This window comes from Lynx rufus, unplaced genomic scaffold (assembly GCF_022079265.1).
Source record: "Lynx rufus isolate CCGP_SWC_20201006 ecotype Redwood Valley unplaced genomic scaffold, mLynRuf1.p SCAF_10, whole genome shotgun sequence".
Classification (NCBI taxonomy): domain Eukaryota; kingdom Metazoa; phylum Chordata; class Mammalia; order Carnivora; family Felidae; genus Lynx; species Lynx rufus.
This window is the reverse complement of record NW_025814824.1, coordinates 80,377,779-80,401,433: the sequence shown is the minus strand read 5'-3', so window position 1 is coordinate 80,401,433 and position 23,655 is coordinate 80,377,779. Positions and strand designations below refer to the sequence as shown.

At 43.6% G+C, this 23,655-nt stretch overlaps 1 protein-coding gene across 5 annotated transcripts in view; it reads right to left on the bottom strand.

The window, feature by feature from the left end:
• Positions 1-23,655, bottom strand: part of CNTRL (centriolin) — an 85,037-nt gene that overhangs the window by 21,210 nt on the left and 40,172 nt on the right. For all 5 annotated transcript variants that reach the window (XM_047068826.1, XM_047068851.1, XM_047068841.1 and 2 more), the window contains 14 exons: positions 22,954-23,174; positions 19,808-19,984; positions 17,538-17,672; positions 14,111-14,256; positions 12,986-13,193; positions 12,323-12,502; positions 9,518-9,697; positions 8,650-8,766; positions 8,240-8,384; positions 7,373-7,521; positions 5,516-5,705; positions 4,158-4,471; positions 2,456-2,661; positions 30-222 (listed from right to left, as the gene is read on the bottom strand). In XM_047068826.1, coding sequence (XP_046924782.1) covers positions 30-222; positions 2,456-2,661; positions 4,158-4,471; positions 5,516-5,705; positions 7,373-7,521; positions 8,240-8,384; positions 8,650-8,766; positions 9,518-9,697; positions 12,323-12,502; positions 12,986-13,193; positions 14,111-14,256; positions 17,538-17,672; positions 19,808-19,984; positions 22,954-23,174 — 2,561 coding nt within the window. The remainder of the gene's footprint in view (positions 1-29; positions 223-2,455; positions 2,662-4,157; positions 4,472-5,515; positions 5,706-7,372; positions 7,522-8,239; positions 8,385-8,649; positions 8,767-9,517; positions 9,698-12,322; positions 12,503-12,985; positions 13,194-14,110; positions 14,257-17,537; positions 17,673-19,807; positions 19,985-22,953; positions 23,175-23,655) is intronic.

Here is a 23,655-nt window from a genome sequence, read left to right as displayed (position 1 = left end):
GCCTCACGCCAAACCACAGCAGAACATACTTTCTCCTTCGTGCGTGAAAGTTCACTTTCGGCCTCCGCCAGCAGCCGGTCAGCTTCCCTGAGTTCTGCTCGACGTTTCATAAGGGTCTTCTCGATGCACTCAATTTCATCCACGATATCTTCATGGTGTTTGAGTGACTTCTCTATTTCTAGTTCGTTCATAAGACTCTCGACATTTCCATCAAGGAAGTCTCTAAAAAAATCGTATACAAACATATTAAGAGTCTTCAAATGTAGACGATACAGACACTTGTAGTCTGATAAAAAGATGTACGATGATTTTCTACTCTCATATGAGAAGGGCTGGAAGAGACATTTACATTTGACCATGTTCAAGGCCTAGGTTTACCCTTTTATTCAACATGGTACGCTGCTGACAGTAAGTGCACAATGCATACAAAGTACGATGCAACTGTTTTATCTTTTTTATTATTTTTTTTGTCAGCACTTGGGTCAAGACAATGTTGACATTTCTATTCTCCTATGGTATAAAAAGAAAGCCAACCACCACCATAATAATCATCCATTCCCCTAAATCTATCTTGCTAGTCGCAGCTCACCAACCATCCCAAAGACTTCCTAATTTTGTGATTTACTGTTCAATGATACAACGATAGTAACGGTATTTGACAAATCAGAAAGCAAGACACGGAAGTCACTAACTCAAGGCTAACATGTCAAAATTCTTTGAAAACGAAACTATGACAGGAAAACATGAAAATAAATTCATCAACATTTAACACGTTGTTTCTCTTTAAATGAAGGCAAACATATCCTTTCTTCGGATATTTTCGTGTTATCCAAACTCCTTAAAGTAAGCATTTATTTTACTTTTATAACTAGGAAAAGAAGTGGTTACCCCACTGCCCTACCATCCTCCCTCAAAAAAATCTCACTTTAACCTCTCCCCACCACATGCCTACAAAAGTAATAGAAGCAACCATCCTTGAAACGCTTACACATTTTTTTAAATTTCTTTTTAAGCTTTATTTATTTTTGAGAGAGAGAGAGACAAAGCGTGAGTGGGGGAGGAGCAGAGAGGGAGAGGGAGACACAGAACCTGAAGTAGGCTCCAGGCTCCGAGCTGTCAGCACAGAGCCCAACACGGGGCTCAAACTCATGAACTGCGAGATCATGACCTGAGCCAAGTGGGACGCCCAACCGACTGAGCCACCGAGGTGCCCCAAACGCTCACACATTTATTCCCCATCTTCTCTCAGTGTGACCCTGGCTTTTCCCTGCCAGGTCTACCGGCCAGTCACAGGTGTGCTCCTAGAAGGCAGAGACCATAGCTCATTCACCCCTGGGATCTCCACCGATCTCCCTGCAACCCTGGTGCCTGGGCCAGTCTGGCTGACACGACAAAAGCTGGGGACCGTCATAACTCCTGAACCACTGCACAAGATGGGCTTCTACCCACCTGGCCCTCTCAGCGGATACTGCCTTCATTAACGGACCCTATGCCAGATGCTGGGGCACAAAGAGGCCCAGCCACCGCCCTCCTGGGCTCCTTACAACACGGTGTGAACAGTACTATACCCAAGGTTGCCAACCCGAACTGTGGGAGCCAGAGATGAGGAAGGCTTTGTGTAAAAGGGGATCTCTGACCTTTCTCTGGATAGACAGGGTGGAGTTAGGCAGGGGGCAGGGAAACCATTTTAGGCTAGGACAGTATGTGCAAAGGTGGAGAGGCAGGGGAGAATGTGGTGTTGGGGGAAACCACAGAAAAGCAGGTAGGGCCTGAACAAACACTGCGTGTAGGAGAGAAGGATAAGACAGGCAGGCAGGTTCAGATCCAGAGGGTGGTGTGCATTCTGACGGGACTGAGTCACATGGGAGAGTGGCTAGCTCGGATCTGTAGCCACGTTCAGGGTAGAATGGAGACAGAGCCTAGACACGAGAGGCCAAAGTAGAAGCTATTACGACGACCTGGGCGGAGACGATGAAAGGCCAGGGCGGTGGAGATGAAAGAAGGGGACCAGTTTGACAGCTCTTTGTGTACAGTTGTAGGACCCGGAGACCAACTGGAGGTTTGGGAAAGCGAGGAAAGCGGAGCTGCATACACCCGGCTTGTTTTTAGCCAGAGTAACTGGGGAGGGCGGAGGGTTATGCCATTCTCCAAGAGGGGCCACAAGAAGAGCTCATTTGGATTACGGGCCAAGAGAACTTGGACTTGCCCTGTGCAACCTGGGAGTCACCTGTGGCTACAACTTTAAATTAAACTCTATTCCTCAGTTCCATTAGCCACACTTCAAGTGCTCAATCGGCACACGTGGCCGGTGATTACCGTTTCGGATGGCATGGATCGACAGCATTGCCAAGGTCACAGAAAGTTCAACTGGACAACACCGATTCAGGTTACCTTAATAAGCCAATGTCATGTTTATCAGAACTATAAAAGTGAAATAGCTAATAATCATAGTTACTTTCGCTGTTTATGTTTCTGGATGGTATCATGTAATTCTTCTACTTCATGCTCTAAGTCTTTCTTCTCTTGCAAGAGACCATCAATATTACGATGCAGCTCTTCCAATTCTTTCACCGACTGCCGCTTGGATGCTCTCGTGCACTGCTCCTGTTTCTCTGATTTTAAATGCTGCATGATGTCTTCTAATCTAGAAACTTCATTCTCCTGAACAAAGAAAAAAAAATGCAATACTGAGAAACATCACTTAATGTTTCTCTTCTTTCCTGCCAAAAGCTGCAATCGACTGTGCTTAAAGTGCTACCTATGACGTGAAAATGATGGTAGCTTCTAGACTTCAGTATGAAAACGAAAAATCAAGTCAGGCCAATTTTTTTCACATGCCACAGATGAAACTGATGAACTAACAGAGCTTTTAATTTTTCCATCAGTCCAACTATGGTTGATACACATTCACCAAGCACCCCTTATGGATAATCTCTGCCTCCAGAGTTCAGCAAGTAGCAGAAGAGACGGACACAGGGGTCTCTCTCTAGGCACAGGGAGGGGAGTTTCCTGGAAGGCTGCCCAGAGGGAGAGGGTTTTGCCTGGGTTTTGAAGAATAAGTGAAATGGGGAAGACCTAACCTGAAGAAATAACACGTGCTAATGCACGGAGGTATAAGAGGGCATGTGAGAAACTACAGAACAGCTGGGGACGGCTGGTGGGTAAAGGAACCAGCCCGAGAGGTGATGACAGGCCGAGCTGACGGCGCTGCCGTAAACACACATGCGCTGAGACACTGCAGGGCAACGGGAGGGACTATCGTTCCAACCACGTGAGCACACACAGGCCCTCTGCAACTAGTCTGACCTACTGCCCGGCACTCAGGGGTCCTAGTCCTTGTCTTCCTCTTAACCTTCTGGGAGGAAAAGGAACACAGAAAGAGCTCTAGGCATCTTGAGTTTGAAGGAGGAGTTTGTCATGCATTTTAATTCTTTAGAACCATAAGTTTACAAAATAAGCTGGTGATTAGGAAGTAATCATTTCTTGAAATGTAGCCTTAGAAAAGAATATGAAATACACTAAAAATTTACACAGTTGAGTCAACTACATGCCTACAAATAGAGAAATGTTATGCAATCATTAAAATACTGCTTAAAAACATCTGTAAAACCATAGGGAAATGTTTGTAATGTTAAGTGGGAAAAAGAGAATATGAAATGTGTGCACAATAAGAATTATGAAAAGAAAAAAAGAATCATGAATCTTACCACCCAGAGATAATCCCCATCACAACCTTGCTATATACTGCTCCTACGTGTGAATACACAAAGCACATCCATGTGTATGCGTGCACACACACATACACATGCGTGTACAAGTACAGGCCCCACTACGTGAACACTCCTGTATGTACACATTAGTATCATACTTGTCAACAGAAAAATATACAATAAGCTCTCCAAAAACGGTTAATTTCTGGACTGAAAGTATTTTTGCTATAAAGTGGTTAAACCAAGCTTGTGGTCTGGCCTGGTGCCGTAACTCCCATACAGAAGGATATTTTAGTAAGAGAACGCTTGCTCCATTCTAAACATCAACTTTACGAACATACTTTGGGACATAATCCCTTCATAAGTAGGTCAAATCATCACATACATAACCTTATTCAGTCTCCCATGGTAGCGGGGTAGACGGGGGTCTCATGTCTCTCCACTTACCAAGTTATGGTGTTCCGGGACGTTGCAATGCAGCACCCCCACAGGGATGAGGGGGACAGAGAAGTTGGGGGGTGGAGGCCCATACACGATGGGGGCTCCAGCAGGAGGTGGGCCATAAACAACAGTGCCAGGGCTGAGAGGCTGGCTGTTGTTGGGCAGGGGAGGAGGTGGTGCGTACAGGGCCATGCCCTGGGGAACAGGAGAACCATCGGGAAACACAGTGTACATCATGTATCCAGAAGGAGGCACGAATGGGCGTTCCTCGTGGTCATCCAGCTCACTCTCTTCCTGACTATCTCCTCCACTGTCTGCATCTTGACAGAAATAAACAGAAGAGTATTTTACCCACATGGCTTATTGGGTAAACAAGTTTAGTAGAGAACAGGAGCATTTAGGACAAGATCCCCAAGAACTGGGAGTAAAATTCTGTGAAAAGGTCAAAATAGGGATTCGTATTATTTTCAGAGGCTGATAGTTGAGTGTTTCTTATGCTTGTGTGTTGAGTTGCTTTTTTTCTGTCTTTATTCATTCATTTATTCGGCAACCATTTGGGTGTCTGCCTCAGGCTGCATAAAGATAGAGAAGCGGAGATGTGTGCTGAGACACCAAGGCTCGCAGTGTCTATGGGTGCCATGATGCACGGCACTCTCCAAGGTGCTGGCTTCCTTACTCGCCTCCCCTATAAGCAGGTCTATGTTTGTCTATCACGGATGACAGACAACCTAGCACACAGCAGGCACTCAATAAGTAGCTCTTGAATAAAGAAATTCTCAGAAGGGGACATTCCCATTTTATGGCTTCACAGTCTAAGAGCAGCTAGATAATTTGCCTAGGATCACACAGCTGCTTGGTCAAAGAGCGAGGATTTACCCCAAGTCTGATTGACTCTTCCTCCTGGAGCTTTTGAAGATGGACCTAGAACATTTCATTTTAGTCAAGCTAATCAATGTCATGATACAAGGATGTACGCACCTGCCATGCTCCAGGAGCACAGGTGAAAAAGCCGCTCAGTGTGCCTGGGTAAGGCAAGATGGAGGAAGTCTCCCTAAAGGAGTGGTGTTTGAGGGCCTGAGTCTTGCTGAAAGTCGAGCAGCAGTAGGTTTGGAAGAGGAAGGAGAAGGACATCCTAAAGAGAGGGTTTAAAGCATGGAGGCTGGAGGAACATGGCATGCTGTGACTATCTTAGGCAACTGGGTAGGACTGATGTGCAGAACAGTGATGGGAGGTGAGACAGGAGGTCACTGGCCAAGATCACAGCAGAAGGCCTTGCAGACCAAGCTAAGGAGCCTGGACTCAGTCTTATGGATTTCAGGAAACGAATAAAAGAAATGCAACTTCGCTTATGTGATTTAACTTACCTCTATTTGAAAACGATTTATGTAACCCACTCCTGATGGGAGAATAAACCCAGTATCCTGAGACAGGTGGAGGCCCACTCTCCTCCTTTCCATCCTGCCATCCGCGACATGGTTTTCTAACAGGAGTTGAGGCTGTGTACTTTAGGCCTACACCAGAGTCTTTGGTGGCCTGGGAACTATAGCTGGAAACCTGAAATAAATGACAGCAAAGCCCACTATTAGAAATGAAAAGGCTGAGTTGGAGAAATGCCAAAGTCTAGAACAAAGTTGAGATGTGGCAAAGTTGAGAATGAACTGGTTTCTTTCCACAGATCACAATTCTCATTTTTCACAGAGAGAAGTGAGACATGATTACACAGTCAGGTAAACTGCCTGAGTGTCAGCCTCTCTTCTCCAGTACTCCTCTTTCCTGGTGGTTTCTCCTCTTTTGCCTTGTCCTTGATGGCCCACGGATGAAGGCAAAGGAAACAAGTGAATTTTCAAGGCCATTTGGGAGATCAGTCTCTTACTATCCTGGGAGCCTGGCATGGTTGAAAAGCTCTACTCTCCTAACTCTCCCTCCTTCCCAGTCATAAATAGGTCTACCTTTCGAACCCTTGCCCAGCTTGGCCTTACAATGTTACAATGTCGCATATCTACACAGCTTCCACCTCCAGCCCTGGTTGTCAAGCAGGTTTAGATGTAGACTCTGGTTGACTCTACGCAGCGCTGGATCCTAACTTGTCATAGCCACTTACTTCTCCTTGACGGTTGCCTGTCAGCTGATTGTAGCAGGATGTCACCCAGTCCCTCTGCTCTGGATGCAGGCTGCTTACCGTTCTCTCCTCACGTCCCACGTTCAAGACCCATGCCCTGACCAGTTTGTTTCCTGAACACCCTCTCAGTGACACCTCTTCTCCTCCAGCTCTACTGCTCTAGCCCCAGCTTCTGTCCCTCACGGAATGAGTTCAAACAGCACCCTGCTCCCTCCTCCCCGAGTTTATCCACCGCAAATCAGGCCTCCACAGTCAGCCCAGTTATTGTCCTTAAACTACAGCTCTGATTATATTATACATGTCCTAAATCCCTGAGGCCTCCACAAGTCAGTGCGAGACATTTTGAGCCCCTATGCAAAAAACATGAGCCCAAACTACTTTTCCAGACTCACCTTTCACCATTGCCAGCCAACCCTCCAGCCCCACAAGACCACTCACCATAGCTAAACCAACTCTCCCCTTCCACACATCTCTTCCCTCCTAAAAGCCCATCCCTTGACAGCTAAGTGCTGACTTCATGGCTTTGTGTGAAGCCTTCCTTCCTGAACTTCCCCAATGAGAGGAATCCCTAACACTTCTGTGTAATAGAGCACACAGGTCAAGTCTTTTGTCACATGCATGCCCCTGTTTGTAACTGCCCTGGTGTCCCTGTCTCCCCACCAGTGCATGAGCCTTTGAGAGCAAGGGCTTGACCATTCCTCATGGTGCCCGCCCCATCTAGTACCTGACCTACATTTCAGCAAATACAGAATGAAATGCTGGTTAAAATCAAATAAAATCCAGGTGCTCAGTTCTCTATCAGCCTCTGCATCGTTCTATACCCATTTCCAACAGGCTCTCTGGGCTCAAGTCACCTTATCCCCTTGCAGGATCTGCTATCAGGGACCCACAACATACCACCGGAGCATCAATGGGCAATGGCAATATTCCTTGAGAAGGTCCTATTTTCATCTCACATATCAAACACACTTAAGAACCTCAATGCATGGCTTAGTCTAGACATATTGTTCTTGACATCTGCTCACAAACTAGGGGAAGAGAACATGGTCACACTTCCTTCAAGAAAATTCAGTACACATTCCCAGCATCACAGACTTCCTACTTTTGATGATGATGGTGGTGGCATAAAGTACCAGTAGCCTCGTCTTCTGAAAGGATCTGCCATGCTGCTGATGTAATCGTTCTGATGAGAAACTTCACGTCGAAGTTCAGCAATTTCTTCCAAAACATTTTCAAAGCTTCCTTTGTTACCTGCAAAGGAAAGCCATTCTGTGAAGTTGGGCATGAAATCATGTACTTCCCTCCTCTCAACCTACACAAGTGATTCCATGACAGCCAATGATTTTGGCTCCTCAAAGTTGACTTTGCAGCCTCTCCCATGGTAATAAGTTTTTGCTAACACTCAAAGAGGATAGACGTACCCTTCTGTTGTTCATTTATAAAGGGAGGCAGAGAAAGAAAACAAACAGATTTGTAAACATTATTTCTTTTGAAAATTCAAAATTTCTTGTCTCATTGTAATCAAGTTTCTTAATACCTCACTTACATAAAATGTTTAAATTCTTTGCTTTTATTCATTAAGCTAATTATCACAGCTCTGGAAATCAAGCATGGAATTGATCTATCAGAGCTAAATAAATTGCTAAGGTGAAAAACAAACAAGATGATTTTTTTTTAAAGATGATCTGACATTAGAACTATAAAACCACTACCAAAGTCAAAGCCTAGGGACCCTTGGGTGGCTCAGTCAGCTAAGTGTCCGACTTTGGCTCAGGTCACGATCTCACAGTTCAGTTCATGAGCTCAAGCCCCACATCGGGATCTCTGCTGTTAGTGCAGAGCCTGCTTGGGATCCTCTGTCCCCCTCACCCTTCCCCTCCCCTGCTCACACTCTCTCTTTCAAAAATAAATGTTTTTAACAAAAAAAACCCAAAACAATGAAAAAAAAAATCAAAGCCCAATACTTTACCAGCCCCGGTGAGGTCTAGTAAATTCCGCAGCCTTGCGATCTCTGTCCTTTGCCTCTCCATCGTCTCATTCAGTTTCTCCATCTCCAGCACGTGTGAGTTTGCTACTCCAGGGCCTACATCTACTTTCTCCATCTCAAGTCGAAACTATTTAAAAAATCACATACACAAAATTGCCAACGAATATTCTTTCCCACATGCACCCTGCAATTTGATTTAGTAAATCCAGAACTTTTACCTACACTTTACTAATGAGGAAAACGCATTACTCCTTGTATTTAAATTGCACTCTGCCTGACACGTGGTAGACGACAAAGTGCTGATGAACTACTGACTATATTTCCAATAATATTGTCTCTCGGGAGCTGATATAGGACCAATAAGGGGAAGGTGTCAGGGTACCAGCACTGACCTGCTCCTCTTTATCTCTGAGAAGGTTCTGCAGGAGTTCAATCTCAGCTTCTGCTCGGGTCAGATCCTTGGCCGCCTGCGCTGCCTGTCTGCTGAACTTCTCCGTCTCCTGCAACTCCTGCTGGGACAGAGGTATGAGAAAGGCAGCACTGCCATCACGTGTTGTCGTCTTCATTTCTTTCTGCCCCTCAGACAGACTCCTCTGTTTTCGTCCGACTGCCTGCCTGGCCACCCTATGTGTGCGTGGCGCCTGGTCCCACCTCATCCTGTGCTATTCCCATCACTTGGCAGCCTGCTCCGCCCCTCTATGGGGGCCACGTGAGCAGGGGTCTGCATCTGAAAGAGCAAGGGCTAGCTTTTTCTTCACTGTTCTACAGCCTTCCACGACTGAGGTCTCTCTGGACTCTCATCATTACATTTTCTCTATGATCTGCTGTCCTAATCTCATGAGCATTTGTACCCTTTAAAACCGTTAACAGATACCATCTCAGTCAGGAGGCAAAACAGTCCTGTAGGTCACATATTATCTGACTGCACAAGATGAAAAGTCTGGGGTTCAGAAAGATTCTGTGGCAAGCCTTTAAAACCTTAGCTCAGGTGTGTATGGGCAGCTACCTCCCTAAGCGGAGCTCTACACCTTGAGGTGGGGATGGTATGTTTCATTTGATGGTTCTCGTCAGGGCTCAGTAGAGGGCAGGACCCATGGCAGGGCTGCGACTGGAGAAATACAATCTTCCGTCTGAAGGGGAACAGACAACTTTACGGTGGTTTATAAATCAGCCAAAGCCTATAAGAGCAGTGATACAAGCAGCTATGGTTTGGGGACAGCAGCAGCACCGTGGAAACTTGTTCTGCACGTGTGGACTCACCTCTGCTCGCTCTTGGTTAATTTTCATAACAGTTCCATGAAGGGACCTGAGCTGGTCTTTGGCAATGGTGAGCTCAGCTGTGGCCAGCTTATCAGAGGCGGCCACGGCTTTCTTTAGTTTCTTTAATTCTCTGTCTAAGCCGAGAAGCTGCTCCTGAGATTTGGCATCTTCAAGTTTCTTCTAAAGTGAAAGAAACATTAAACAAACAGATGAGTCATTTGGTAACGATGAATTAAGACATAAGCTCCGTGAGGGCAGGGACTCCATTCACTGCTGCATGGTCTGTGCCTAGAATAATAATACATGGTACAGGGGTGCCTGGGTGGCTCAGTCGGTTGAGCGTCTGACTCTTGATTTTGGCTCAGGTCTGATCTCACAGTTCGTAGGATCGAGCCTGGCATTGGGTTCCGCACTGGTGGCATGGAGCCTGCGTGGGGTTCTCTCTCTCCCTCTCTCTGCCTCTCCCTGGCTCATGATCTCTCAAAAGTAAACAAACGTAAAAAAAATAATACACGGTACAAAGTAGGTGTTCCATATTCACTGAGTGAATGAATAAATAAAACCAACTCAAAACTGTATGGTAAACTTAGAAGGAAATCAGTCTTCTTAGTCAAGAATCTCAGTGATCATAGGGTCGCCTGGGTGGCTCAGTCTGCTGAGTGCCCAATTTTGGGTCAGGTCATGATCTCACGGTTCATGGGTTTGAGCCTTGCATTGGACACTGTGCAGACAGCTCAGAGCCTGGAGCCTGCTTCAGATTCTGTGTCTCCCTCTCTCTCTGCCCTTCACCTACTCACGGTCTCTCTCTCTCTCTCTCTCTCTTTCTCTCAAAAGTAAACATTAAAGGGGCTCCCAGGTGGCTCAGTTGGTTGAGCATCTGACTTCGGGTCAGGTCATGATCTCATAGTTTGAGTTCGAGCCCCGCATTGGGCTCTGTGCTGACAGCTGGGAACCTGGAGCCTGCTTCGAATTCTGTGTCTCCCCCTCTCTCTGCTCCTCCCCGCTCATGCTCTGTCTCTCTCTCTCTCCTTCAAAAATAAATAAAAACATTAAAATTAAAAAATAAATAAACATAAAAAAAAACGTTATAAAAGGACCTCAGTGATCATAGATTCACTCATTCATTGGAAAAACATTTCCTGGCACCATCACCAAGTGATAGACCAGTCCCTTGGGATCACTGGGTCAGGCACTGGGCATACAGCGATAAATAAAACAGACTTGCCTCAAAGAGCTTATGAGAGATGGATATTAAACAAATACTCAGAAAAACATATAACCCAAAATGGTGGTCAGTGCTATCAAGGGACAGAATGAAGTACTATTTGAGAGACTGTGGGAGAGACCTACATTGGTAGGGAGGGAGCAGTCAGAGAGGAGGGTGGAAGAATGTGGCCCAGGAGAGGGAATGACATGCGGGAAGGTCAGGAGAACTTAGTATTTTTGAGGAACTGAAGGAAGGAGCATGGTGATAATAAGAGGGAGCTAAGGAGAGGCAAATCATGCTGGGCCTTATAGGCTTAAGAATTTGGGTCTTTTTTTTATAACAACAACAGAAGTTGCTGAAGAAAGCGGAAATGAGGGGGGCTGACAAGAGCCAATTCATGTTAGTGTTTTAAAGTTTATTTATTTATTTGGGGGAGGGGGTTAGGGGCAGAAAGAGACTCCCAAGCAGGCTCCACACTGTCTCAACTGACTGAGACACCCAGGTGCCCCTTAATTTATGTTTTTAAAGAGCATGTTGGCTGCTCTGTGGAGCAGGGTCATCAGTGGGAGTGGGAGAACTGTCAGGTGGCCACACCAGCTGTCCAGACGAGAAGTAATGGCTGGATGGGGTGGTGGCATCCGAGAAGAAAAAAAGGACCCATATTCCAGATGTATTTTGGGGGTGGACTGAACAGGACTTGGGAACTGAAGGGTTCTCAGTGAAGTACGAAGCACATCATTGAAGCTGGGAGAAGGGAGAAGGGAGGTGTGGGGAGTGACAAGGTATGAAACGGTGAGGCGTAGGACAGTGAACTTCCCAGAGAGAAGGGGAACACTGCCCATTTGAGGCTGATGACCAAGAGGTGACAGTGATACCACTACGCCTGGTGGCTGCTGTTTTTCTGCAGGAATGCTTAGCATGGGCACCCGCCTAAAGAAAGCTTTTGGCTACAGTTTTGTCAGGTAAGTGAGACGGAAAAGGACAAGGGATTTGAGGACTTTTGCAAAAACGGCTATAGTGGTGGACCATGGAATTTAAATTGGACGACAAGGTATACGGCCAGGAAAGCCTAACAGACATAAAAGGTGGGGCTGATGCCCTGGAACTGTGAGGGAGGCTGAGAAATCGTCAGTGTGGGGGCGCAGTGAGAGAGACAGAGTGGGGTGCTGTGGTTCGGGACTGCAGAGGGGGTGGGCACAATTTCTCAACTGGACAAGGTCGACAATGTGACCACGGGAGGAGATGGCTGAGGGGGGATGGAGAAGCTCAAAGAGAGGCCGCAGGATTAGGAAGATGAGGAGTTAAAAACTAATTTCCCGTGGATGTGTCCAACTGTGCACAGGATTTCTGAGGAGGCAAACTCCTGCCAACGGCACTCAAGAGTCTAAAGTCACTCCTCGCACGCCAGCTCTCTCGTTTTCATCTACCATGGCACCACCGTGTCTCGGGCCCTTGATTCAACCACAACGCATCCCGGGTTCCCCTGGGTCCAGTTCCCCTGAGCCAGCAATGCTGCCGGAGGCGACAGCGGGCCTGCTCCCTGGGGGCAGGGTCCAGGCACAGGGACACAGATGGCACACTCCCCTAGTCTTCCCCACCTTTTTCTCTAACTCCTGGAGTTGGGCCAGAATTCTCTCCTTCTCTTCATCAGCTTCCTGAAGTTGGAGATCTGTAAGGCCTTGGATTTCCTCCATACTTTTTAGATTTTCTTGCAAATAGTGAATTTCATTCTCCAACTGTTGGATTCTCGCTTCGTGCTGCCTCTTATCGAAACTAATCTGTGAGAAAATCAAGTTTTGAAGATGATTTTTTAAGCAGAATATAAACTTCTTAGAGAACTACATTTCATTTTACTAAAGAGCGTAATGACATTTTGTACTAATGAGTTACAGGGGGCGGTTTTATCTTGAATGTTCTCTAGGATCCATTTTAATGTTTGCCTCATCATTAAAATAATTACATCCAGAAAAATCAGATTCTGGCATCATACTGCACCCTAGCAATATGGTATTGTTTACCCACAGGTTCAGAAACATTTCTCACTTGCTTCCAGAACAAGGAAAACACAGCCACAAAGAAGCCTGACTGATATCAGTAACCATATTCAGGGCTGAATTTTAGTCGCACGCAGTCTGACTGGTTAAGAGTGAAAATAACAGTAATTATACTGTATTTACGCGAGAAAGGAAGCACTGTAATTTGTTGAAAAACAGGAGTACTGGCCAAACGCTTCCCTCCAGCTGCCTAGGCCCCTTTCTTACTCTCGCTTCCAGGGCTCTCTCGCAGGCATGCCTGAACTCCTCTTGTCCGTTCACCAGTTTCTCTTGTTGCAGAGCCATTTCTTCCTGGAGTTTTCTCTCTCTCACTTGTGCTTCCTGTCTTTCCCACTGGGAGCGTGCAAGGATTTCACTGAACTGTTTCTGCAAATCAGCAAGACTTTTCCCTAAGACATCTGAAGGAGTATGGATTCTGGTAAGGGGGGAAAAAAGACGGTATGTGACCTCTTCTTTCTCATGCCAGACACTGGGTGCAAACTGTGTTGGTAACATCAGTGCGGGACTAAAAGCAGCTGCGTGGAACAGTGACCGGGAATCAGCACACAGAGCAACTGAGCATCTCCTAAGTGCGAATCAATGTTTTACCCAATGACTGCCGTCACTCCGAAAACACAGGCTCCTAGCAGGCTAACAATGCTTGCTCAAAGAATAAATGTCCCCTTCATATATTTAAATGCACCTTGGCTTTCTTCTGAAATTGATTTTCTATTTAAAATGCATAATGTGGGGGCGCCTGGGTGGCGCAGTCGGTTAAGCGTCCGACTTCAGCCAGGTCACAATCTCGCGGTCCGTGAGTTCGAGCCCCGTGTCAGGCTCTGGGCTGATGGCTCAGAGCCTGGAGCCTGTTTCCGATTCTGTGTCTCCCTCTCTCTCTGCCCCTCCCCCGTTCATGCTCTGTCTCTCTCTGTCCCAAAAATAAATAAACATTGAAAAAAAAAATAAATAAAATAAAATAAAATAAAATAAAATAAAATAAAACGCATAATGTGGTTCTACTTCCTGACCACATGCAATGAACTTTCAAGAGTTACTCTTAAAACTTCTGTTTTAATTAAATTAAATTAATTAAATTAAATTAATAAATTAATTTAAATGATTTAATTTAAATTAAAGAATACCTAAAAGTATGAAAGATTTAAAATGTAAAAAAATCAGTGACAGGCAATTTGAATGAAGCAATCTTGTGTCTCAATCATGGAAATATGACTTGGGAAACCTTACAAAAGACATCAGCCATTAGCATAACTTAGGAAGGTGAGTCCATATGAACCTCACATTCATAACTTGGCAATCTTAACACCAGGAGGTCCCATCCCAATTTTCCATTACCTCATTTCCCCGGCTCCTGACTTCAGTTTTTTCCTTAGCTCATCCACGCGAGCTGCCACGTCTTCTGGACGAATCAAACCATCAACCACATGGTTAAGGTGATTCTGGAAATCTTTAAGTTGCTGTTTTAACAGGTCATTGTCATCCTATGGATGGTGGTATAATGGGGTGGTAAAAGTTACCAAAAGAAATTAAAATACATGCACATCCGCATACACAGCCTGTATTACTTGTCATATGATAGTTTTATTCCACCCCCTTTACCAATTTTTTTTAAAAACCCTTTCTACTTGGGCTGACAGTATCTGAATCTACTGATCAACCTAAAGTCACAAAAGACAGAACCAGGCATTAGGATGTTTCCTGATGTGATACGAAAGCAAGTACCTATGTTCTTGCTGAGAAGTAACCAAGATGAATCTAAATAAGCCTCTGTTTAAGAACATGTTAATCAATACCATAAAAGATGCTACCAGCAAAATCTAGGATGCGAAACTCCAAGGGACAAAGACCTGGTTTTCTTTCTTTATTTTTAAATTTTTTTAAATCTTTATTTATCTTTGAGAGAGAGAGAGAGAGAGAGAGAGAGAGAGAGAGAGATTGAGAGTATGAGCAGCAGAGAGAGAGGGAGACACAGAATCTGAAGCAGGCTCCAGGCTCTGAGTTGTCAGCGCAGGGCCCGACACAGGGCTTGAAGCCACGGACTGTGAGATCATGACCTGAGCCAAAGTTGGATGCTTAACCGACTAAGCCACCCAGGTGCCCCTGGTTTTCTTTAAAACATAAAGGGGGAAAGGAGGAGGACATCTATAGACTACAAGAGACTTAAGAACCAAGTCAACCAAATGCAATGTGTGCACTTTATTTGGATCTTGGTTCCAACAAACACTTGTAAAAACAGATAATCTTAAAATTTGATGTTAGGGAATTCTTAAAATTTTAAGATATAAAGAGGTATGTTTATGTTTTTTTTTTCTTTTTTAAGGCTCTGTACAGTATTTACAGATAAAGTAAGATTTTCAGATTTACTTCAAAATAATTCAGTGTGTGAACAAGTGGGAGGGTTGGGGTATGGCAGGCATTATGGATGGAGTAACACTGGCCACGGGTTGCTAACTGTTGAAGATGGGTGATATGTATATGAGGAGTCATTTTAGTATTCTACTTTTGTATGTGTTTGAAATGTCCACAATTCAAAGTTAAAAAACAAAACCAAAAAAAACAAAAAACAAAACCAATAACTTTCCCATAATTCTCTGCCAAGCAACTAAAAACTGAAACCTCTAATACTAAAGCTTCTCTAATAGCTTATATAATTCTCTGTGGGAGTATCTGTTACATGCCAGCATATTTTCACTACTAACAAACAAACATATGTGGATCCAAGAATTAAATTCATACAATGCCCCTTGAAAGGGGTTGCACTAGAGTGCAACCCACTCTCGTTAAATTCCTGGATAATTACAAAGATATTTCAGGGGAAGAAGAATGCACCAATCTGACCCTGTTAGCTCAGTCTGGTGACAAACTGAGTGAAAGAAAGTAAAAGAAAACTGTTAAAAATCACCCTAAATTGTAAAGAAAAACTGTTCTACATCCTAAGACATTGATTGTATTGCCCTGAAGTGATTTACTTCAAACTCAGTGAAACACTCTTAACCAAAATGGAGAATTCAGGATTGCAATGAACATGTTAACTGCCTGTCCCATCTGGAGTCTGTTATCTGTAAACTGTCCTGAACATTGCCCTGAGGTGCCCGTATTTCTACTACTGTCTAATCCTGGGCACAGGTGATCAAACCAAAGGCCAAACAATCCACAGACTAGCCAGGAAACAAGTTCTCACTCTCTCCAAAATTTGAACCAAGATCCAGTACATCGTCAAGTCTGTAAAAGCTGGCCTTGTAAAGGTATGTCAGCTTAGGGCTGGAGTCAATGCTGGGCCAAATACAATACCCACAGAGACAGAGGAGAATGAGAGAGCCATGTAGTTCCTGAAAGACTGACTGATAGAGCAGCTCTGTCTCCTTTCTTGAGCTAGTGTTAGTAGGTTCTGGTTCACTGCAACTAAATGATTGTCTGACAAAGACAAATGCAGAGTGAGTTTAACTTGAACTCTGTTATCAAGAGGTTAGTAGGCCAAGGACCTAGTTTTAACTAAGGTAGTCTCACAGCATGGGCTAGTGTTCTGGAAAGCTGACTTCGGCTTCTACCTTGGAGGAGAAGGCCCCCGAAGAACACATTTTAGTCCCTTGAAGCGACGTATGCTGAAGTATGTGGGTGAAATAAAGATGTATGAGATTTTCTTTTGAAGTGTTCCAGCCAAAAAATATAAAAGGGGACTAACTAAAACAAGAATGGCAGAATGCCGGGAACTGTTTCAGCAGGGTAAACAAAAGGACATAAGACTATTCTATTTTTGTGATTCAAAAATTTCCATGGTAAATATAAAAAAATAATCTATTGAGCAGCCAACACACACACAACTCAAACGAGAATGGAAAACGCACACATCTTTTCTGATACTTGTTTCAGAAATTAAACTGAGAGAGGTAAAAATTAAATTCTAGGTTACATTTCCCTAAACTTTAAGGAAAAAATATCCAAGGCCCTGAAAGAAGGGAGAGAATGTGGGTGAGCTGTTCAGGCTTATTTGTCACAAACCCCCCCTGCCTGGAAGCCTCCCTTAAGACCTTGGCAACTCTGCGCCTTTATTTCTGGTGAAGTAGGACACCTGCCCTGTCAGTCAGCCAAGTGGCCCTTGGCCTCTCGGACTTGGAGACCTGAGTGTTGATCCAGGTACTTGTTCACTCAGACATCTGTGCCCTCTCAGAGAGTTTAATTGTCTGCAAAATCCTGTCCACCTGCTTCTCTGGCAGTTTGTCAGGCAGATTATTGTGACAGTAGCAGTAAAGACATTCCGCCAAGGCAAACCCCCACAGATGTAAAACGACTGCATTTTTAGTAGAACCCTTTCTGAGAAGGCGACTGTGAACACTGTTTACAGTTAAGAAGTTCTGCAGCCCACTCTAGCTACATTCCTGGATAATCACAAAGATATTTCAGGGGAAGAAGAATGCACCCATCTGATCCTTTTAGCTCCGTCTGGTGACAAATCTGCTTCTCAGAGCAACGCAAGGTATGGCTGTCACCCGTGAGTCTCCACAGCACTGGCTCTTTACTCCTGACACTGCCTCCGTCTCTTCACATCACCACCACAATACAAAAGATGCGCATGTTCATAATTTTACAACGACAGGCTCACGAGAGGACAGAGGCTCTGGTACCGTCCCACCCAGAATTCTTCTCTTCTAATAATTCAAGTAGCCTACAACATGTTGGCACAGGCTGTTAAGGGTCTGACTACAGGCAGCAACACCTTAGGGTGTCCTACGTGAGAACGCACCCTGGACGAACGCGTCTCTACCTGCAGCTGTTTAAGTTGTGTGCGGAGCTCGTTGTTTTCTTGGTCGTTTCCTTCGGAGAGCTGCGCTTTTCTGAGGGCATTCCTGAGGGCTTGCTTTTCCTTCTCAAGTTCTGCTTGAAGGGCCGACTGTTCTAACTATTGCCGTGGGAAGCAAACGATATGAAAACATAAAACAGCAACAGCTTTTTCAATCTAAAAAGCCATAAATAAATTTACAGACACGCACAATTCCTTGCTAGCTATGGTTTCATAGTAACTCCATTTTATGTCCGTACGCTCAGATTTCAAAGCCCAAGTTCATCTTTTTCACATGTCTCCTTCAACTATTAACACTTAAGAGTAGACATCACAAGGGGCTCAGCCCAGATATACCAAATTAGAATCTCAGCGCTGGGCCCAAGGACCTACCTTTGAGAGTTCTGTGAGTGATTCAACAGCAACTGCTCCTCTTTTCCTCAGACCAGTATTTCTCAAACTGTGGTCCTCATCAAAAATCACTTGGTGTGCTTGTGAAAAATGCAGATGCCCAAACTACCTCTCAGACTCAATGGGCCAGAAGCTCGAGGACAGAGCCCAGGAATCTGCATTTAACAAGCATCTCAAGTGACTTCATAGAGCTAAAGTACACCAATTAGAGATCTGTGGGTCAGGGAGAGACTGCTACACTCCGTACCCTCAACATATGGCTTGAAGACCAATTCTGGCAGTGCTGATTTCAAGAAGGGAAGAGTCCCTTTCAATACCCAGTAAATCTGTGAAAAGGCTAGGCTGCTATAACACTTTTGTCAAGACTCACGAGGGGGAAAAAAAGGACAATGGAAATACAACGGAGAATAGATCTTAAACTAGTAAAGGCTGGCTTGAAAACTTAAGAGAATTTATTTTTTATTTGAAATGAGATGCCATTTTATTTACCATTATTTAGAAATCTGTATTTATTCTGGCATTTTAATTGTTTTCCCCCAGCTTCCTATTTTTGCACTCTGATCTTATCAACTGTAGTTTTGTAAACCTTGGTACTCTTGAGAAATATAATCCTGACAATTGCCAAGTGGTTTTGATATCTGATAAGTAAAGGGATACAAATTAACATAATTACTATAATAAGCATGACTTTTTCTTTTTCCTTTTCTAATCACACGAATGCTATTTTACATACATTCCTGGGATTTAAACGATCTTATTTTATGTCATTTTCATCCAATAAGTGCATACTGACCCCCTTCGTGACCAGGCACTGAGAAAAGAGAAACAAGCATATACAATCTGGGTATTCACTGTGCTCTGGGTCTAGCAAGAGAGACAGACAGTCTGAACAGATGATTATCAGACACATGATAAAATGTTTTAACTGAGCACAGGCTATAGGAAAACCAAAGCAGGATCCTGAACCCAGATTTCCAGCAGGCACAAGAGGAAGGTCGCGATGGGCTTCCTGGCGAAAGATGCAGCCTATGTGACTAACAGCTGAAGAAAATGACATTTTTAATCTGAGTAAGAATACACTGTAACTGGCCCCTGTCTGCCTCTCTGCCTTGGTCTCTCACATTCCTGCCTACTCTTCTTCTTGCTCCTGGCATCCAAGAGCCATACTTTCAGCACTTCAAATGCACTGTGCTCCCTCTCCTTGCCTCTGCCTAGACCATTCGTCCCTTACCCCTTCCCTTTGCACCCCCGCTGCCTCTGCACAGCAAAATCCAACTCACCCTTTCAGTGAGTTTCTCTAGGGCAGACTTCCCTGACCACCCCTCCCCTGCTATCCCTTTCTTTCTCCCACACCCGTGTCACCTACTGCACTGTCAGCTCCACAGGGACAGTGACTGTGTCTGTGCTGGTCACTGCAGCATCTACAGCACCTGGCCCTCAAAGGCCAATCAGTAAGCGGTTCTTGGGTGAATAATTATTTCTCTAATTTGCAAGTACAATATAAACTAGTAGATACTTCATCCAACCCAAATAGAAAGTAGCAAAATAACATAGAACAAGGTGCTCTGGTGCCCAGTATTTCCCTTATCCTCACTATAACCCCTTTTACAGACAAGGAGGCATTTTTCAGAGACTCAAGAGCTATGACGTGATCTGCATGCTCACACAGGGGTTCACAGAGGTAGTATCTGAACTCAGAGTATCTGACTCCAAAAATGTATACTCTTCCCATCATTCCATATACAGTCTATTACGAAGTCTTTAATCTTGCATTTAATTAAAGAAAGGCTGGTATGCTAAGACCACAGGGCTTGGATTCTAGATGGCTTTATGCTGCTGCTTACCTGGCTGAACCTTCTAAGTTTTTCCAACTCCTCCTTGAGCTGGCTGGCTTCAGCATCCCGTATTTTCAGCTGAGCCTCTAGCTCAGCCTCATAGGCACTGAGATCTCCCTGGGTCTGCTGCAGGGATACATTCACCTCATGCTGCTCCTGGAGGGCACTCTCCAGTTCTGCGAGCTCCTGTAAGGATTCGGTATGTTTATGGAACCCTCTGTTCTGCCTAAGCATCCGCAAGCCATCATAAGTAACCTGAGCCCTGTGAACCAAATGGCCAGCCAATGCTGGCCTGGCACAGAAAGCCCTCATTAACAATACAATGAAGCCACAGGCTGTGCTTATCCAGGCTGGAAACCAAAGTCCTGACTAAATGTAATCAGAAAAATCAGTAAGCTACCAACATGTTTTCCAAAGTAACCATCTGTGTGATACTTTAAATGTGCCTGAATATGTAAGAAGAGAGGGGTATAAAACGTTAGGCCTATTCTCCATCAGACACTGGAATAAATGCTTTCACGTGTATTCTGTTGAACCTTCACGGTAACCGTGGAAGGCACGGCATTATCCTCATTTCACAGAAGAGGACAGAACGAACATGTAAGTAAACTGCACGGGGCTGCGCAGTTAAAAAGACAGGATATGAACCCAGATCTCTGACTCCAAAGCCCGCACCCTCTTCTATTAAACCACAGCATGTTCACTTATTACAAGAACAAAATGGGACTAGCGCTAATATTAAGGATGACAGAGTAACTCGAGTGAGTACTGACAACAGAAATACATACTGATTGGCGTACCACAGTTCTGATTCATGTTAGCCCGTCTGTTTTTTATGATTAAACATTACAGCTTTCACCTATTTATTTGGGATCTCGAAGAATTGGATCAAACGATTCTGGATTAAAGAGGAGGCTCTTGTGATGAGAACTTCCACAGAAGAGTTTCTCGGGGAGGTCTGAATTATTTGAGTTGCTTGTTCAAAATGCAAACTCCATATATAACCAACAAAGGTCCAGAATATTTAGAGAATTCCTACAAATCATTAAGAAAAAGACAGACAATCCAGGAGAAAAAATGGACACAAAACATGAATAGGGAATTCACTGAAGAGGAAAGCTGAGTAGCAAATTAACAAATGGAAGGTGCCCAGTCTCTCCAGTATTCAAGGGAAAATGCAGTTAAAACAAGATACTAGTTTATTTAGAGCATAGGGGAACAAGCTGAACAAACCACGAGAAAACAGCAGACAAATTCAGAATGTGGGACACCCTATGGGACCACTGGCCTCGTTTCTACACATACATTTACACACACAGCTGTAAAAGGCATTCTCGGTACAACTGGCAAAATCTGAACGTGGTTCAGATATTAGATGATATTAGGGAATTATTGTTAATTTTTCCAGGTGTAATAATGGTATCGTAGTGATGTAAGAAAATGTCCTGATTTTTAAGAGATATGTACTTAAGGGACGATGTCATGATGTTTGCCAACTTTCAAATAACTCAGGGGAAAAAAACCAAATACAGCAAAATATTTTTTGAGTCTGGGAGAGCATATAGATATTCGCTGAACTATTCTCTCAACTTTCCTTATAAATGTAAAATTTTCATAATAAAAAGATACCATTTCAAATTCAGCAGGCTGGCAAACAATAAAACTGACAAAATGTTAAATTTCCTGAATGTGATAATTATTCCCTTAGATATTCTATGTTAGAAAATGTCCCTGTTCCTAGGAAATACACGATGAAATATTTAGAAGCTAAGGAGGATGAGGTCTACAACTAATTCTCAGATGGTTAGAAAAAAATTCATATAAAAGTATGTAAAAATTATATATGAGAAGAAGAGAAAGCAGATGTAGCAAAATATTCATTGAGGACTCTGAAGGCGGGGTACAGTGAGTTATGTGGATTATTCTTGCAATTCTCTTGTGAATTTAAAATTATTTCAAAATAAAAGCTTAAAAAATAAAAGTTGGACAACACTAAGGTGTTAGCAAGGATGTGGTATAGTGGTGGCCCTCGCATTGCTGGTTGGAGTGGAAACTGATCGAATCACTATGGATGGTAATTTGACATGTAATGAAGTTGAGCGGGCACATACCCTCTGACTCACAGTTCCAATGTGAACATAGTCCCCATGCTCAAGATTGTGTGCAAGGATGTTACGCTCAACATTGTACTAGCAAAAGACCAGAAACCACCTAAATGTCCTCCAAGAGGAGAACGGATAGGCAATAACTTTGTGGTAGCTACCTACAATGGAATGCTATATACCCTCACAAAAATAAGCAAAGCAGAGCTATATGTATCAACGTGTATAATTTCCCAAAACATAAATAGGAAGGAAGACAAAAGTGACCAAAGAATATGTACACTATGATATCTTTTACATAAATCTTAAAATTGTGCAAAACAATGCTACATATTGCTTATGGATGACTTTATATATAATAAAAGAGAGATGCAGGGAAATAAATATATCAAGATTCTGTTACCTCTGTAAGGAGGTACACACAGGGTTTCGAATATATCCGTAGTTTCATTTCTTAAGCTGAGTTGTGAGTGCATGGTGTTAAAAACAATTTTTAACATTTTTATCTGCCTGAGAAATTTCATAATGTTGCATATATGACCTCAAACTTCCAGCACAAACCCTACGAGGGATGAAATTTGGGAATATGGGTTCTCATGCAAGATAAAGTTTGTCAAACAACTAAAACAGATCAAGTGAAATCTCCAAATGAATGGCAACAAGCCAGGTATAGAAGGGTAGAGTTTACAACACAGCCTCTTGTTTGGTAAATAGTTAAAATTATGAACAAGAAAATTATGTTGTGCTTAATTTTGCTGTACAAATAACAACCACTTAATACAGCTAATGTAACAGCTACAATTTCGCAGTGTTTAGAGTTATGGGATAACACATTTCAGGGATAGAAATTCAGCTAAAATAACCTTCCTTTTCTTAGTAAAGGAAAAATAATGATTCCAAGTGTGTCACACCTGGGGGGGGGAGCCCCACTAAATAGCCACTGCGACTTTTTGTCACTTCAGATTGCACAGCTGCTAACTTCCTTAGCTATCTTAATTTGGACGTCACCTACTTCTGAGGCTCAGGAAACAGGTAAGAAGAAACAAATCATACCTTCCTCATATTTTCTGCATCTATGGCAACTATTTCCAGTTGGTCCCTTTCCTGCTCGACCTCACTCAATCTCTGGAGCAATGTCTCTTTCTCATCCTGTAGCTTTTTGCACTCATTCTGGGCCTGGGTTGCCTGGCCTTTGATAGTCTCCAGGTATTCTTGTAACCCACTGATGACACTCTCTAAATCCTTCTTCAGGGCTTCATTTGCTGCTATTTGTCCTAAGCAAAATGGAAAAAGGGAAGGTGACAATGTATACAAGAAAATGCTTTCAAGATATAGAACTACAGCATTTAGTCTCCTTAGTTATTTGTTACTGGCTAAGAATGAAATTGTAAATGGTGTACTATCTCATTTTTTCTTTTTCAAGATATAATGATAGTTTTTCCCCTCTCTGGTCTACAGTACAGGACTACTAAGTAGCTACACAATAAAAACAGTATATTCAGTGGGTATTGCTTATAAAATGCTCAATTCAGGCTATAAAAAGTTTAAAATAAAATAATGAAAGTAAACTTTTCTAAATAAATTTCCAAATAAAATAATGAAAAATGTGCAGCAACACTGTGAGTTCTTGCCGCTAGATACACAAAACAAAACCACTCAACATAGAAGACTAATCCAAGACCGGCAGCATAAACATGTAACTTGAAGACTTGTAAAAAAAAAAAAAACAAACCGGGGCGCCTGGGTGGCGCAGTC